The following is a 16,835-nucleotide window of genomic DNA, read 5'->3' on the forward strand; positions in this document are numbered from 1 at the left end:
AACTGCATTTAACTGTCAGGGGTCCTTTACCTTTATATTTACATAACTGCAGAATCTACAAACTATCTTCCCATGAATATTTAAAAAAAAATATTTTAAAAAAGCAGGTTCCTAGTCCTCATTTCTAAACAACACAGTAACATACTCAGGGGCCCCATCCATGGCTCAGCAACTAGAGGAGCGAGAAAGAAAATCAAGCAACGATAAACATTGACACCCAATGCCCCTTTAAAATGTGTTGGGCCGGGGGGAGTTTTATTTTGATTATGTATTCTGTGTTTTTATGTTGTGATCTTGTCTTGCAAACTGCCCTGAGACCTGCAGGTATAGGGCAGTATACGAATTTAAATAAATAAATTAATAATAATAATAATACAGTGGTGCCCTGCAAGACGAATGCCTCGCAAGACGGAAAACCCGCTAGACGAAAGGGTTTTCCGTTTCTGAGTTGCTTCGCAAGACGATTTTCCCTATGGGCTTGCTTCGCAAGACGAAACGTCTTGCTAGTCTTGCGTTTTTTTCCTCGCTTTCCCCCTTTTTCTAAGCCGCTAAGCCGCTAATAGCCTTTTAGCAGCTTAGCCGCTAATCCTTTAATAGCCGCTAAGCTGCTAATAGCGCTAATCCGCTTAGCCGCTAATAGGGTTGCTTCGCAAGACGAAAAAACCGCTAGACGAAGAGAATCGCGGAACGGATTCTTTTCGTCTTGCGAGGCACCACTGTAGTAATAATAATAATAATAATAATAATAATAATAATAATAGACATTTGCCCTGTGGTGTTTACACAGCTCTGTAGAATTTATTGCAAAACCCCAAATTCCAAAAGTATCATTTGCAAAAAAAATTTAAAAAGCATCCTAGCCCTCATGAATAAAGGTCCCAGAAACACTCTCAGGTGGTCCTATCAAAGGCTTAGTTACTAGGACTAGCCTGAAGCCCCCGACCTTCAACTTTAAGCCGACCAGAGGGCCCCAACCCTCGGGTCTGATGCCGACCAGAGCAGGATTTATAAGTGTGCCCTGATGCGAAGAGCTCTCCCCTGCCTTCAGGGGCGGTGACCCCAGAGGCTGTCAATTGAGCTGCTGGCAGTGATCACATCGCGATGAGGCCACTGGGGCTACCTTGGCAAAGAGAGTCTTCCCCGTCCCAGGGGGGCCGTACATGAGGATGTTCCTGTACAAGCTTTTGTTGTTCCGCGTGTTCCGTGTCGCAATGGCAATGTCTCTCACTCGCTCCTCCAGCTTCGGCTGCAAAAAATAAATAAATGGAAAAAAGGGCAAGCTTGAACTAACAAGACAGGGAATAAAAACCGGGTGGGTCAGGGACTCTACCCACGCACGAGCCCTTGGGCTCAGGCCAAATTTCCAGCCAGCCCAGTATCCTGTTTCTGTCATGATGTCTCTGTGACGCCCACAATCAGGGCATGGAGGAAACCATCTTTGGTGCTTGCTCATGCATGTGTTCTTGTGATGCATGCCAGAAGCAGCGTGGGGCTTCCCTTGTGCTGGACTCGCAAGCTGCAGAGTGCGCAGAATGTTGCAGCACGATTGCCGGCAGGAGCGAGACCTGGTCGGCATGGAATAGCTGTGCTCAGAGACCCACACAGCATACTCTTTGCTACCAAGCTGTTACCATTAATAGGTAAAGCCCTGAGCAACTTGGGACCTGTGAGAGTGCTTTCCCCCATATCTGCCCACTTGACCATTTTGATCTGTGGATCTGGCGCTGGTATAGCGGCTGCATGACATTGCATTTGTAAGAAATAATTCTTTTAGAGAGCATCTTCGCTTTAGAACTCCCTGCCTACTGACACCAGGCAGGTGTCACCACTGTACTGCTCAAAAACGTTAGGCGAGCTGACACTTGTTTTGATCTATGTGTAGTTTATAACTGATTTTAACTTTGAAAAAAATAAAGTTTTAAATAGTTGTTTTCCCCAGCAATTGCATCGTTTTGTTCTTTCCGTAAACGACCTTGCAGTTTTCTTTACAATCGAGGGGCAAACAGTTTTCACTAAAAATAAATAAATGAACGCGCTTGCATTTCGTTGCTTGCTAGCGTGTGGGATGAGCAGCTCCTGGTGCATGCTGGGAACAGATGGCATGCTCTTGCCTATGGCCTCGTTTACATTTACTCGCTCCTGTGAATGCGCAGGCTTGCTTGTGGGTGGTTTGAACAGCGAAGGTGTATGCTGATGTGTGGCGGGAGCGGCTCCTGTGCGTGATGCTCTCGCAAAGCATCCTTGGAGCTTTTTGGCAAAAGGAATACCTAGGGCTCTTTTAGCCAGGGGTGGGGAACCTCCAGCTGGCAGGCTCAATCAGTCCGCATTTGGCCCGCAAGGTCGTTTTGACCAAACTGCGGGCTGCCTGCCCTGCTCCACCTGACACCAGGTGAGCCAGAACGGGGGTCGTAGGCACAAACCCTGTGCAAATTCTGACAAGACAGATGACTGGAGGGTCTTGCCAAGCCCCTGTGCAGTCAGCTGATTGTGGTCGGATCCTGTGGAGCCTCTTGCAAAGTGCTCTGCGAGACCCAACCATCAGTTGAGAAGCCCTATAGCAAAGTGATCCATACAATCCGGTCAGACACCTCATGCCCTTCTGCCAAAAGTGGCCCACAAGCAGTGGGGGAGATAACTGTCCGACCCGTCAGCCCGACTCAGTGCCCCACCCTTGCTTTTAAGTGTAGACACATGGCTCTTTTTGAAGAAATGGCAAAATTCCTGAATAAGGTGCCATAAGCGAGAGACAAAAAGCAGAGACATCACCTTGCTATCAAAGGTTCGTATAGTTAAAGCTATGGTTTTCCCAGTAGTGATGTATGGAAGTGAGAGCTGGACCATAAAGAAGGCTGATTGCCAAAGAATTGATGCTTTTGAATTATGGTGCTGGAGGAGACTCTTGAGAGTCCCATGGACTGCAAGATGATCAAACCTCTCCATTCTTAAGGAAATCAGCCCTGAGTGCTCACTGGAAAGACAGATCCCGAAGCTGAGGCTCCAATACTTTGGCCACCTCATGAGAAGAGAAGACTCCCTGGAACAGACCCTGATGTTGGGAAAGATGGAGGGCACAAGGAGAAGGGGACAACAGAGGACGAGATGGTTGGACAGTGTTCTCAAAGCTACCAACATAAGTTTGACCAAACTGCGGGAAGCAGTAGAAGACAGAAGTGCCTGGCGTGCTCTGGTCCATGGGGTCACGAAGAGTCGGATACGACTAAACAACAAAGCGAGAGCAAAGGGCAGCCTCAACTTTGACTAGCATGCTTTTTTGTTGGAAAAGAGAGTCGTCAGACTGTGGCGTTATTCCCACAATTATCCACGACAAGCGGCGCCCGGGCAGAAATTATTACCCCATTAAGGTGCTGGCATAAGAGGGGGGGAAAGCTTGCGAGTGCTGACTCAGGGATTTTTTTCACTGGCTGCTGTGCGGAGGTGAGCAAAGGTTCCCCACATGTGGATTCTTGGCTCGGAGTAAAGACTCACTCGACCCCTCTTGAGCGACGTTTCTCTCCAACAGTCTTGGCAATGAAACAAAGCTGGGAAACGCTTTTTTGACCTCGAGGAAGCTGCTTTTGCAATCTTCAAGGGGAGCAGAAGGAGAAGACCAACTCCTCTTTCAGAAGTTGGCGCAGCTGAAGCAGAAAGCCGAGGTTCAAATCTCGCCCTGGCTGAGAACTTACTAGAGGTGGGGAAACCTTCATCCTACGGCCACTGGGGGCAATTCACACCATTTGGCGAATTAGCTGATGGCAGGCACAGGGAAATTAAAGCCTTTAGTGTGCACTCCCAATGGCCCCTTGGCAGATGTGGCTCAAATTCGGCCAAAACCGAGGTCCTGTTGGAATTTGGCACCTCTTCCCCATCACACCGCTCTGGGCAGGGACCCAAAAATGTAACACAAGAGCATCCCTGCTGGATCAAGCCATGGCCCACCTAATCCAACCCCAGCCATTGGATGTGTTAGCTGAGGATGATGGGAGTTGTAGTCCAGAAATGCCTGGAGGGCCACAGGTTAGCCATCCCTTCTTTATACAAATAGTCTTTTTTATTTTAATTTTTTTAAAAAACTACTCACGCTGAGAATGACTCCTTCGAGGGCATCCTGGGCTTTGCTGGTGAGCCGCTTGCCAAGCTAGGAAAGAGAGTGAAGGCAGGCAGTCAGGTTACCTGTTGTGGTGGGTGATGGACAAAGAGCATAGGTAAAGGTAAAGGTACCCCTGCCCGTACGGGCCAGTCTTGCCAGACTCTAGGGTTGTGCGCTCATCTCACTCTATAGGCCGGGAGCCAGCGCTGTCTGCAGACACTTCCGGGTCACGTGGCCAGCGTGACAAGCTGCATCTGGCGAGCCAGCGCAGCACACGGAACGCCGTTTACCTTCCCGCTGGTAAGCGGTCCCTATTTATCTACTTGCACCCGGGGTGCTTTCGAACTGCTAGGTTGGCAGGCGCTGGGACCGAACGACGGGAACGCACCCCGCCGCGGGGATTCAAACCGCCGACCATGCGATCGGCAAGTCCTAGGCACTGAGGTTTTACCCACAGCGCCACCCGCATCCCTATAGGACAAAGAGCATGGGAGAAGCCTATTTCCCACCGGTGGGGACACACTGCCCCAAATCAAGATGGCTTTGAAAGAGGATTAGGCAAATTCATGGGACGGAAGGCTGCCAGTGGCCATGAGCTATCATAGTTTTGCTCTACCTCCACTGCCAGAGGGAGGATGCCTCTGAATACCAGCTACTGGTCACTGCAGGTGGGGACAGTTGCTGCTGCTCGCAGGCTTCCAAACGGGGCATCTGGTTGGCCGTTTGCACCAGCAACTGGTCTTCGGAGTCACACTGCCTCCGACAATGGCGGTAGAATATAGCTTATTCACCCCGTGAATTTTGTAACGCATGCAGGCTACACCAATACCCGTTTTTAATTTCTTAAGTTTCTGTTATGCAGCATGCTCAGTTCCAACTCCGTCCCCCCGGAAACACTTCACCTTTTGGTCACTAGGTGGCAATCACGTAAACGGTATCTTAAGCTCCTTCCCCTTCAGTTAATAGCACTTCACCTTTTGGCCACTAGGTGGCGATCATGTAAATGGTATCTTAAGGCCCCCCCCCCCCCAGTTTCTATTGTCAACATATCTACAGGCGATATGAATACCGAAAGGTATTTGTGGCGGGACAGGACTAATCTCCATATATCTTGTTTTTGGCACCTGTCTGTCTCCAAAGAGAATGCTGATAATGCCAAGTTTGCAGGTTCGATCCCCAAATGGGATAGCTGCCTATTCCTGCATGGCAGGGGTTTGGACTAGATCAGGTATAGGCAAACTCCCGCCCTCCAGATGTTAGGGACTACAATTCCCATCATCCCTAGCTAACAGGACCAGTGGTCAGGGATGATGGGAATTGTAGTCCCTAACATCTGGAGGGCTGGAGTTTGCCTATGCCTGGACTAGATGATGGATAACTTGTAGCTGCTGCCTCCCATGTTGTTTTTGCAACATTAGCAGCATCGAAATGACCTCTCTGGGGCGCAAACCTGGTGCTGTGTATGGAGGTCCTGGGCTGCCCAGACGACAAGACCCCATTCTTGGCCTTGTTGATGTGGACCAAAGGGAAACAGAGCAATACATTTGGCACCAGCTGGGCTGCAGGAGCTGCCAGAAGGGGGTACCGTATGCTTCGCTCCATAAGACGCACCTGACCATAAGACGCACCTAGTTTTTAGAGGAGGAAAGGGGGAAAGCCCCACTTTTGGGGGGGATCAGCTCACAGTTGTGCGACTTCTTTTGCAAAGGGGAAAAGCCCTGGTTTTTTGAGGATCAGCTCAAAGTTGTGCAGCTTCTTTTGCACAGGGGAAAAGCCCTGGCTTTTTGAGGATTAGCTCTAAGTTCTTGAGCTTACTTTGCAAAGGAAACAATCCTGTTTTTATGGGGTTCAACTCACAGTTCTGCAGCTTCTTTAGGAAAGGAAAGGGAGCCGTTTCTACAGTTTCCACACAGAGAATCTAATCAGCCAGTCACATGGCGGGGAAACAAACAGCCTCCGCCTGCAGAACATTCAGCAATGGAGGCCTGGGCAAGGGGGCAGGGCCAGAAAGGGAGCCAGTGATCGACCACACATTCGCTCCATAAGACGCACAGACATTTCACCTAACCTTTTAGGAGGAAAAAAGTGCGTCTTATGGAGCAAAAAATACGGTATGTACCTGCTGTCTTGAGGGACATCTTCAGGAGAAGAAAAGGCTAAGGAGTAAACCCTACACAAATCCGGAGTGAAGTCTCCATACATATATAGAACTAAATAACAGGTGCATTGGTTTCGGCCCATAAAATCCCTTCTGTTTATAAATTCAGAATCTCCCTGGGCTTGAAAATTAAGAACATAACAGTCCTGCTGGATCAAGCCAGTAGTCTACCATCTTGTGCAACCAACTGTGTGGGGGGAAACCTGCAAGCGGGACCACGCGGACAAGACCATTCTCCCCTCCTGAGGGCTCCAGCAAGTGGTATTCAGGTGCGTTCGTGCCTGTAACTGTAGTGGCAGTGCATGGCCACGAACTCGACAAACTCTTTGGGGGGAAAAGGTGGAACATAAATGCCACAAATAAGTCAAGTACAAATGCGTTTGATTATGATGTCGCTGAATGTACCTTCCACCTGGTTATTCCACCCCCTCATGAGAGGAGTCGTGCGGTACGTTAGAAGGGATTACCTTAATGGGATGCTTGAGAGCTTCCAGGATGGTGAAACGAGAGGTTTCCCTCACCAACGATGGCTTGCCCAGGCGGGCCTCAATGTACCGTCCAGCGACCGCAGTTGCGTTCTTGGCGCTGTAAATGCCAACAGCCAGGAGGGTCAGGCCAGCCACCTGTCAAAGGAAGGAAGGAAGGAAGGAAGGAAGGAAGGAAGGAAGGAAAGAAAGGAAGGAAAAGAAGATTTGCCGGTTTTGTTCAAGGTTAATTTACGAAAAAGCAAACAAACCCCCAAACCTGCCTGATGGTTGTTGTTCTTTTAAAAACAAACAAACATGTTTTAAATCAGACTTTTTGGGGGGTGGCATGGGCAGATATTGACAAATCTGAATTTCATACAAACTAAATGAAAGCCTTCGTTTTGGGGTGGAGTGGGGAATTCTGGAGTTTGCCTTGAACCCCCCAGAGCTGACCCACTGGAATTAATAGACATAATTCATTTAGGTCCATTAACTTCAATGGATCTATGCTGGGCAGAAGTTCGATACCACCCAATGGATAACACCTATTCTATGTTTGAAGTCGCTCTGAGTTTATATTTTGTTTTAAATGTGACTAATAAGTCCAATAAATGATATAGTATTAATAAATAATAATAATAATTCCATCCCACCTTTCTCCCTGCAATGCGACAAGAAACTATTGGGCTGTTTGAAAAAGCTCTCCTTAGGCGGTTCTGTTTGAAACGGTCGAAGTTCTTGCCCTGAAGAACCCTCTTAGGCTTTGTGATTTTGCATCGCAACAGTGAGGACTAGAAACCTGAGACAAAGCCAAAACGCCAGGATCCTCAGACTTCCAATCTTAGCCAGCCAATCCTAAATTGCTGGTGTGTGTGTGTGTGCGCGCACAAAATGATAGGCTTACGGTTCTCTTGCGTGGATGACTCATCACAGCTCTTGCTCCCCCCTTTCTGCTCCCAAGACACGCATGCCGCAAGGCCCCTTAACCCCCCCCTCCCCATCTCAGTTCCTGTCCTTTAGGAGGACAAAAACCTGCCAGGCTCCTCCACTGAAGATGCTCTTTGCCTCTCTGCTCAAGCTGAAGGAATCATAATAAAAACAAAGGGAGGCCAGGGTTGATTAATGGGCCATTTTGATGTCGCTAAGAGCTCCCTCTCCCTCTCCTCTCTTCCCTTTTAACACAAGCATCAACAAATTACAGCTGCAGGCAGAGGGTCCCAGTTGGCAGGATGTTCGCAGTGCCTGTTGAGTTATGCAGAATAACTTCACCGAGTCGCAGGCACGATGCGGAACACAGAGTCTCCCGCTTCCTTCCTCGCGCCCACCAGAGGCGATTTCTGTTCCACGACACGCTCAAAATGAACCCGTGCCCCCTCTCTCCTCAACCCGCCTCCAGGGTAGGGCTGTCACAGGGGTTGCAAGGCTGGGCTCGATGGGGTGTCTGACCTCCCTTGTTTTGCTACGGGCAGTTCCGATGCCATCAAAGAATCTCAGGCTGGCTGCCGCTACATAAAACACTCTCTCCCCTTGCCAAGGTTCCTGATGCCCGGCGGCACTCAAAGGAAAATACACACCGGATCAAGAGGAGGTACGGAAAAGAGGGGAGGGGGGAAGCAACAGCACAGCAAAGTTGCGCAAAACGGAACTGTGATTTGATAGGTTCCAAATCCCATCTGCCCCTCAATGGTCAGGCTAAACATACAAAGAGATGGATTAAGCCAATGGCCCATTTTGTCCAGCGTCCTGTTCCCGCAGTGGCCAGCCAGAGGCCCCTGGGAAGTCTGAAAGCAGGATTGAAGCACAAGATTCTCTACTCCTGCGGTTTCCCGCATCCGATATTCAGAAGCAGGGAGCCCAAGAGTAAGATGGCGCCAGAGCCAACGACAGGGCTGAGCCAACTCATTCTAGTTCTGTCCCCATTCTCCTGCTGGTTTCCACAAGGGCAATGCTTAGACTAAGGAGGAAGAAGGTGGCCGCCATATTTTGGTGAAACAGAAAATGGATTGCTGCTATTTAATTATCTTGAAACTTGGGCCCCCTTGCCTGCTTAGGAATACTTTTCATCGCATGGTTCCAAAGAAATAAGTTGGAGAGGTGATTAACTGACGGCTTTCGACACTGATCTGTCCTTGCAAGTTATGAACAGTGTGTTGCGTTGTTCTATACCATGGGTAGGCAAACTAAGGCCCAGGGGCCGGATCCGGCCCAATCACCTTCTAAATCTGGCCCATGGGAATCAGCGTGTTTTTACATGAGTCGAATGTGTCCTTTTATTTAAAATGCATCTCTGGGTTATTTGTGGGGCATAGGAATTTGTTCTCCCACCCCCTCCAAAATATAAGACTGGCCCCCCACAAGGTCTGAGGGACAGTGGACCGGCCCCCTGCTGAAAAAGTTTGCTGACCCTTGTATCTATACGTTTCTGCGGATTAATTGGGGGATTTTCATACTGCTGTTTTATTGTTGTCAGTATCGACGTGCTTCCAACTTGCACATTACGGATTGGAAGACAGTATATAAAGTTGACATGCATGCTTTTTCGCTCCCCCTGGTCGAGGACTGCATTAAGAAAATAAGAAGAGATCTGCTGGATCAGGCGACTGACACATGTAGCCCAGCATTCTGTTCTCCCTACTTGTGATCTGTAGCGACTGCCATTCCTTTCTGGGCAACCTTCCGCCACATGCCACTGGCAGGCAGGGCCCAAGTCAAAAACTGGGCAGAACAATGAGCAAATGCTTTAGATTTGCACACAGGAGGCCTCCCTATCCTCTACCCAGGCAAGCAAGAGAAATGCTCAGAGTTCAACGACACATTCCAGCCATGCAAAAACTCTTAAGGAGGGTATGAAGCAAATATGAGAAGGGGGTGTGGCCTGGAAAGAGGGTGTGGCTAGAAACCGGTTGCTAACTCACAGGCAACAAAGCAGTGATGGACAGCCTTTGGGGGAGGGAATTACGTGGCAGTGGTGGGCTGGGCAAGAAGCAAAAGTGGGCGAAGAGGAAATGGCAAAGCTACCAACAAAATTAATTGATCAAAATGATGAACTTTCTAGAGAAGAGTGGAGGCCTTTTGTGGACTGTTAGAAAAAAATATTATAGTCAAATGAAATCACTGGCATGATTCAAGATACGAGCAGGAGAAGAAAAATGGCAAAATAATTGTATTAGAGGGACTTGTTTTTTGATAAAGAGCTTGAAACACAAAGCAGTAGAAAAGAGTTTGAATTAAAACACTGCAGGTGTGGTTGGGAAGTCAATCTATGAACAAAGATGTAATTACATGATTTGAAGTTTTTGTGAAATTCTGGAAACTTCATAAAAATTATATTTTTTTAAAAAAAATCACAGAATTGTAGAGTTGGAAGGGACCCCAAGGGTCATCAAGTCCAACCCCCAGCAATGGAGGGATCTCAACACACAGTCTCCCATCCACTGTGAAACCATACCAGACCCTGCTTAGCTTTGCAAATGTGCAATAAGCCTTATCAGCGTTACCAGGCTGCATTCCCGCCAGGCTTAATAAGCACTCTGGTTGTGAAAAAAGCGCCAGCGAGGGGTGTGGCTTGGGGGACAGTTACAAGGGCCTGACAGAAAGGTCTGGAGGGCCATATCTGTCCCCCGGGCCTGAGGCTCCCCACTCCTGCAAAGAAAGAGGGGACCTGCCCTGAGAATCTTGCAACCTTTGGGGGAGACACAAGAGATTCACGGTGCATTTCCCAGCAAACTGCTGAGGCCATTCTTGGCCTTTTCTGGGGTTAGGCTGCTTGAGTCTTCCCACCACAAGGGATTTCTCATTCCACCTGGAAACAGACGACAGCCGGGGACCGTCTCCTGGGCCAAGAAGCAGCTGCGGAAAATCCTCTGGCGGTTGCCTGGCAACTGCGGCAGGCCCCCTTCTCTCCCTTGCCCGTTGGCTTTCGGCAAAAACAGGCTGGGAAGGAGCTGGGATCCGAAACACCAGCAGCCTCAAGAGATGACTGTTCCATTTAATGCCCGAAGTGTTACACAAGGGCTATATTTTTGGCATTGGGGAGAGAGGGGGAAAGCGTTGCTTCAACAGCTTTCCCGCTGCGGCAGCAGCTGGTGATCAGTTGCAAGCCGAAAGGCACGATTCGAGCTCCACTACCAGGCCGGCAGTGGTAAAAAAAAAAAGGGGGGGGAGAGTAGTGACTGCGTTCAGGTGGATTGCGCCACTAAATGGCAAAGGCGCTACCTAGTGTGCCTAAAATGTAATTACGGTTCGTATCAAAAACCCAATGCAGGGAGGGATAGAAAACTCAGGTCGCACCATGTCTCTCCACCCCAATGATCTCCCATCTTTAAGAGCAGACTTCCTCAAACTCGGCCCTCCAGATGTTTTTGGCCTACAACTCCCATGATCCCTAGCTAGCAGGACCAGTGGTCAGGGATGATGGGAACTGGAGTCTCAAAACATTTGGAGGGCCGAGTTTGAGGAAGCCTGTTTAAGAGTGTCATATCTCTGAATGCTTCTCTCTGTGTTCCATCTGCAAGGTGAAATACAAGCTCTAAGAAACCTTTCTTCATTTTTGCCCCAGTGTAAAGGTTTGTTGGAACCACCAGTGTGGTATAACGGCTAAGATTGCTGGACTGCAACCAGGGAATCCCAAGCTCAAATCTTCCCCCCTCGGCCATGAAACTCATCAAATGACTTACTGGGAGTCACAGTCCAGCTCTTCTACCTTGCAGGGTTCTTGAGAAGAGGAGGGGGAGCTGGGGAAGAGAACCAAGTAGAGTCATACCTTGGCTCCCAAACGCTTTGGTACTCAGATGTTTTGGCTCCTGAACGCTGCAAACCCAGGAGTGAGTGTTCCGATTTGCAAATGTTCTTTGGAACCCAAACGTCCGACGGGGCTTCCGCAGCCAATCAGAAGCCACGCTTTGGTTTCTGAACGTTTTGGAAGTCGGACGGACTTCCAGAACAGATTCCGTTCAACTTCCAAGGTACGACTGCACGTTGTTTTGAACTCGTTGGAGGAAGTGTGAATGGAAAGGGCGTGGCTCAGTTGGTAGAGCATCTGATTTGTGTGCAGAAGAGCCCAGGTTCAATCTCTGGCATCTCAAAAATATAATATAATAAAATAAAATCTCTGGCATCTCCAGAGCTAGGGCTAGGAAAAACTCTGGGCCTGAAACCCTAGCCATTACTAGTCAGTGTTGGCAATGCTGTACTAGGCAAACCAATGGTATGACTCGCCGTAAGGGAGCTTCTGATGCCCTTATAACAGATAAATAACTCCCAACAGGTCATGGAAGGATTTTGGGAAGACTTTTTCTAGTCCTATATAAAACCCCGGGAAGAGCTGCTTGCTACACAATTCTCTTCCTATGTCTCACCAGCCAGCATTTGATTAAAGGTAAAGGTAAAGGTACCCCTGCCTGTACGGGCCAGTCTTGACAGACTCTAGGGTTGTGCGCCCATCTCACTCAAGAGGCCGGGAGCCAGCGCTGTCCGGAGACACTTCCGGGTCACGTGGCCAGCGTGACGAAGCTGCTCTGGCGAGCCAGAGCCGCACACGGAATGCCGTTTACCTTCCCGCTAGTAAGCGGTCCCTATTTATCTACTTGCACCCGGGGGTGCTTTCGAACTGCTAGGTTGGCAGGCGCTGGGACCGAACGACGGGAGCACACCCCGCCGCGGGGATTCGAACCGCCGACCTTTCGATCGGCAAGCCCTAGGCGCTGAGGCTTTTACCCACAGCGCCACCCGCGTCCTCAGCATTTGATTAGCGCTCCCGAAAATACAGTGGTACCTCAGGTTACATACGCTTCAGGTTACATACGCTTCAGGTTACATACGCTTCAGGTTACAGACTCCGCTAACCCAGAAATAGTGCTTCAGGTTAAGAATTTTGCTTCAGGATGAGAACAAAAATTGCGTGGTGGCGGCAGCGTGGCAGCAGCAGGCCCCATTAGCTAAAGTGGTGCTTCAGGTTAAGAACAGTTTCAGGTTAAGAACGGACCTCCGGAATGAATTAAGTACTTAACCCGAGGTACCACTGTATAGAGCTCCCGCCAGCTTAATATCTGATGAAACAGGGACTGTTTGGAGCCAGTTCGAAACCGTCCTCCGCCCCACCTTATCCCGAGCCTGGAGGTCTGGGCCCACATTCTCAAGTAGCGCTTAATGTCTATCTGAAGGACCGTATATTACTCTAAGGAAGGGGTGCCAAGCTGAATAAAATATTGAGGGAGGGGGCCAGGTAAGCCCCACCCCACATAATCAATCACATGATGCAGTGCATACACACCATTTGAATGGCAACGCTCATCGATTTTGGGAAGCCACCGTCCCCTTCAAATATATTAGGGGGGATGAAAACCCCTCAGCCCCTAGGCGTTGGCTCCTATGCTCTCAGGCTAATGCCCGCTTTGATCGGTCCAATACATCAGGTTTGTGGTTTAATAAATGCTGAGGCCACAGACACGCTATGTTTTCTGTCCAGGCCTTTTCAGTGACCATCTGTAAAAAGATAATTTTATTCTGGCTTTGATTAGGCCAATACCTGAGGCCTGGTAGAGTCAGGCCCTCATTGTTAGGCCTTACCTGGGTGCTGCTCCAATGGTTATTATTGTTCATAGAGTTACTTATTTTATTGCTTTTAAAATATATATGGTGTGCCTTTAGCTGTATTCGTTTTAATTTATACCGCAAACCGCCTTGGGTTCTGCACTGGGAGAAAAAGGCAGGATATAAAATTAAAAAGAATGTTGTCTCAAGGAAGACTCAAGGCCCCTTTTGGAAAGGCTGACTTCATTCCACCATAAGGGCAGCATGCTAGTAAAACCCCAGAACTATACACGCGCCAAGGAAACACTTGATCCTGTGAACGTCCCAGCCTTTTACATCTTTTTAAACAGGCTCTTTAAGCTCTCCCGGCTGAAAATACATTACTGACATCCCATCTGCTCTTGAAGATGCACCTGTTCAGACAAGCATCCCCCTGATCTCCCAACATAAATTCTCCTGCTTTAATTGCTGTTCTAAACCCTTGCGCTGTTGCAACGGGCTGGTTTTTATTGCACATTTTAATTGCCTGTGTTTCAATGTTTTGGTGAAACTGTTATATCGCATTACCCTATGCTAAAGCTTGGAATTTAATGCTGTGTGATGAGTTAAAGAAAAGCCAAAGGAAGAAGTGGGAAAGACTTTGGCTGAGAACAGATGGACTGTTTATTTCTCTGTGTGAAGATTTTGCTCTTCTTACAACGGGAGGGCCAGCCATGGCCTGCCTACCTTCTGTGCAAAACTGTGTCAGATCTTGTGCATTTGTGTGTGTATGTGTGTTTATATGTTCTAATAAATGGTATATATTCTAATATAAAGGCATTTTGTATCCCACCCACCATGAAATTGTTTTGCAATCATACAAAGACAATGCAAAACAAAAACTAAACAGAGAGGAGTTACACTGAACTTAACTAGATAAACGTTTCAAAGTACAGTGGTATCTCGGGTTAAGTACTTAATTCGTTCTGGAGGTCCGTTCTTAACCTGAAACTGTTCTTAACCTGAAGCACCACTTTAGCTAATGGGGCCTCCCGCTGCTGCTGCGCCGTTGGAGCACAATATCTGTTCTCATCCTGAAGCAAAGTTCTTAACTCGAGGTACTATTTCTGGGTTAGCAGAGTCTGTAACCTGAAGCGTATGTAACCCGAGGTACCACTGTATTCCCAGTGAAGTATATTGATATGAGTGTTCTCCTACCTTATTATACCCTCTACCTCAGTACTGTCTACACTGGCCGGCAGCAGCTCTCCAGGTTTTCAGAGAAGCTTTCCCCAACCCTACTTAGAGAGATGCTGTGGGGATTGAACCTGGGACCTGTTGCATGGAAAGCAGGTGCTCTGCCAGTAAGCTATGTCCCCTCCCCATTTCTCCCTGGTCACCTCCCCCCCTTCCCAGGCCACGGAGAGAGAAACCGGGTATTTGCACCTTTGCACAGTGCCTCTGCCTCTGCCCACCAGACCCTGGCTCACCGTAGCTGTCACTTTGTCCCAGTCAGTCACAAAGGCACGAAACCCTTCTCCAAACAACGTCCCAGCAGTCCTAGGGAGACAAAAGAGCAAGAGATGTCAAGAAGGAGGCAAAGAGAGCTACCATCACCCTCACATCAGGCCGCAAGCTGGAACTGATCCTCAAATGAGCACCTCCTCTCAGTCCCATCAACACCAGGAGAATGGTTGTTGATGACACGAGACAGGGCCTTTTCCATGGCCGCTCCCAGAACATGGAATTTCCTCCCAAGAACAGTTAAGACTGGCTCCTTCTTTGTTATCTTTTCCACTGGCAGCCTAAGAGCTTCCTGTTCAGACAGGCCTATGGGAAACTAAGTTTCAGACGATGCTGGTCTCTGGGCTGCTATCAGGGCAAATTACATTTTAATCCCTGGTATAAGATACGTCGTAATCTACTTTGATTATTGTTCTCAACTAGCTCGTTCTCATTACTCTGCATTTTATAGCCGGTGTTCCTAAATGCTGTAGGCCGCCTTGAATCCAAGCTTGAGAGAAAGGTGGAATATAAATATATCAAATAAATAAGTAAATAAATAAACTTGGTGGCTTGATTAGTTCATTTCAGTCAAGGGTTTGGATCTTGGGTTGTACATTTATTTATTTTTTATTACGTATCTTGTGTTTTTATCTTGTAATTTTATGTTGTGAACTGCCCCAAGACTTGTGAGTACAGGGCAGTATACAAATTTAATTAGTCAATAATTGTGAATACAGTGGTACCTCATAAGTTGAACGGAATCCATTCCGGAAGTCGGTTCGACTTCCAAAATGTTCACAAACCAAGGCGCAGCTTCCGATTGGCTGCAAGAAGCTCCTGCAACCAATCAGAAGCCGCGGAAGCCCTGTCAGATGTTTTAGTTCCAAAGAACTTTTGCAAACTGGAACATTCACTTCCGGGTTTGCGGTGTTAGGAAGCCAAACCGTTCGACTCGCAAGGCGTTCGGGATCCAGGGTACGACTGTAAAGAGTTTGACGGTGGAGAAGAGGGCAGCTGCCAGTTATGGGAGATGGGGAGGAGCTGGAAGAGGAAGGAGGGGTGTCTGAAAAGGAAAGACGCTGCAGTTGCAAAACCACAGGCCTGCATGGAACGGAATGAAAAGGGTTTGTTCAAACGTACTTGAGGGAATCGAGCACCGTCTGGCGATGCTCGGCTGCTTTTAACCGGATCTGCTCCCGGATGAGGTCGGCGTTCTCCCGCTCGGCCTTCGCACGGGCGCGTGCCTCGGCCTCGATCCGTAGCATCTCATTCTTGTGCCGGAGCTCCATCTCCCGCTCCACGGTAGCTGGAAGAACGGCAGACAGAGGCACCGCTAGCATCTGGGGACTCTGCCTTCATCCACCAAGGATGCTAAAGGTGGTTTCTCAACTACTAGCCTGTGTGAGCTGTCCCTCCCCACCCCGACCCGGAAAAGAAAAAGGAAACAGCTTTGCCTTCCTTGGGCCTGTGGGAGGCTCTTTGCTCTTCGTGGCTCAGAAAACGTGGGTGGCACACCCTCGCCCCCAAACCGTAACTGAAAGAGCAAATGGCGTCTCTTTGCGTGGCTATGGGAGTCCTATTGCTTTGCTTCCAGCGTCATCAGAATGCAAGGATAGCCCTGCCCCTCTAGTTCAGCATCCTGTTCTTGCAGTAGCTAGCTGGACGCCTTTAATTGGAAGCCCACAAGCAGGACCTGAGAACAAGAGCTGTGGTTTCCAGCAGCTGGTATATGGAGGCATATACCAGAGCATAGACATTGTGGCAGCAGAGCATGGCCATTGTGGCTTGTAGCCACCAAAGAGGACCCACTCCTAAGATTTGACACTTACCACGCCTCATTGCCTCCTGCTTCTGAACCGATTCCTCCTGCTTCCTCAAGTTCTCTTCATTTAGGAGTTGCTGGAGGGAGAGAAATCACAAAGTGGGGTCAACCAAGAGGTTTTCTTTTACAGTGGTGCCTCGCAAGACGGAATTAATTCATTCCGCGAGTTTTGTCGTCTTGCGATTTTTTCCGTCTTGAGAAGCACGGTGTCGGGAAAGTTTTGGAAAAGCTTCAAAAACCACCAAAGTCTTTAAAAACCTCAAAAAAGGCTACCACACCTCGTTC

At 48.6% G+C, this 16,835-nt stretch overlaps 1 protein-coding gene across 1 annotated transcript in view; it reads right to left on the reverse strand.

The window, feature by feature from the left end:
- ATAD3A (ATPase family AAA domain containing 3A) overlaps nucleotides 1–16,835 on the reverse strand; it is a 50,658-nt gene that overhangs the window by 22,323 nt on the left and 11,500 nt on the right. The window contains exons 5-10 of the mRNA XM_028740873.2: nucleotides 16,558–16,627; nucleotides 15,869–16,034; nucleotides 14,713–14,782; nucleotides 6,713–6,868; nucleotides 4,079–4,135; nucleotides 1,121–1,246 (exon numbers count right to left, since the gene is read on the reverse strand). Coding sequence (XP_028596706.2) covers nucleotides 1,121–1,246; nucleotides 4,079–4,135; nucleotides 6,713–6,868; nucleotides 14,713–14,782; nucleotides 15,869–16,034; nucleotides 16,558–16,627 — 645 coding nt within the window. The remainder of the gene's footprint in view (nucleotides 1–1,120; nucleotides 1,247–4,078; nucleotides 4,136–6,712; nucleotides 6,869–14,712; nucleotides 14,783–15,868; nucleotides 16,035–16,557; nucleotides 16,628–16,835) is intronic.

Source organism: Podarcis muralis, chromosome 7 (assembly GCF_964188315.1).
Source record: "Podarcis muralis chromosome 7, rPodMur119.hap1.1, whole genome shotgun sequence".
NCBI classification, from domain to species: domain Eukaryota; kingdom Metazoa; phylum Chordata; class Lepidosauria; order Squamata; family Lacertidae; genus Podarcis; species Podarcis muralis.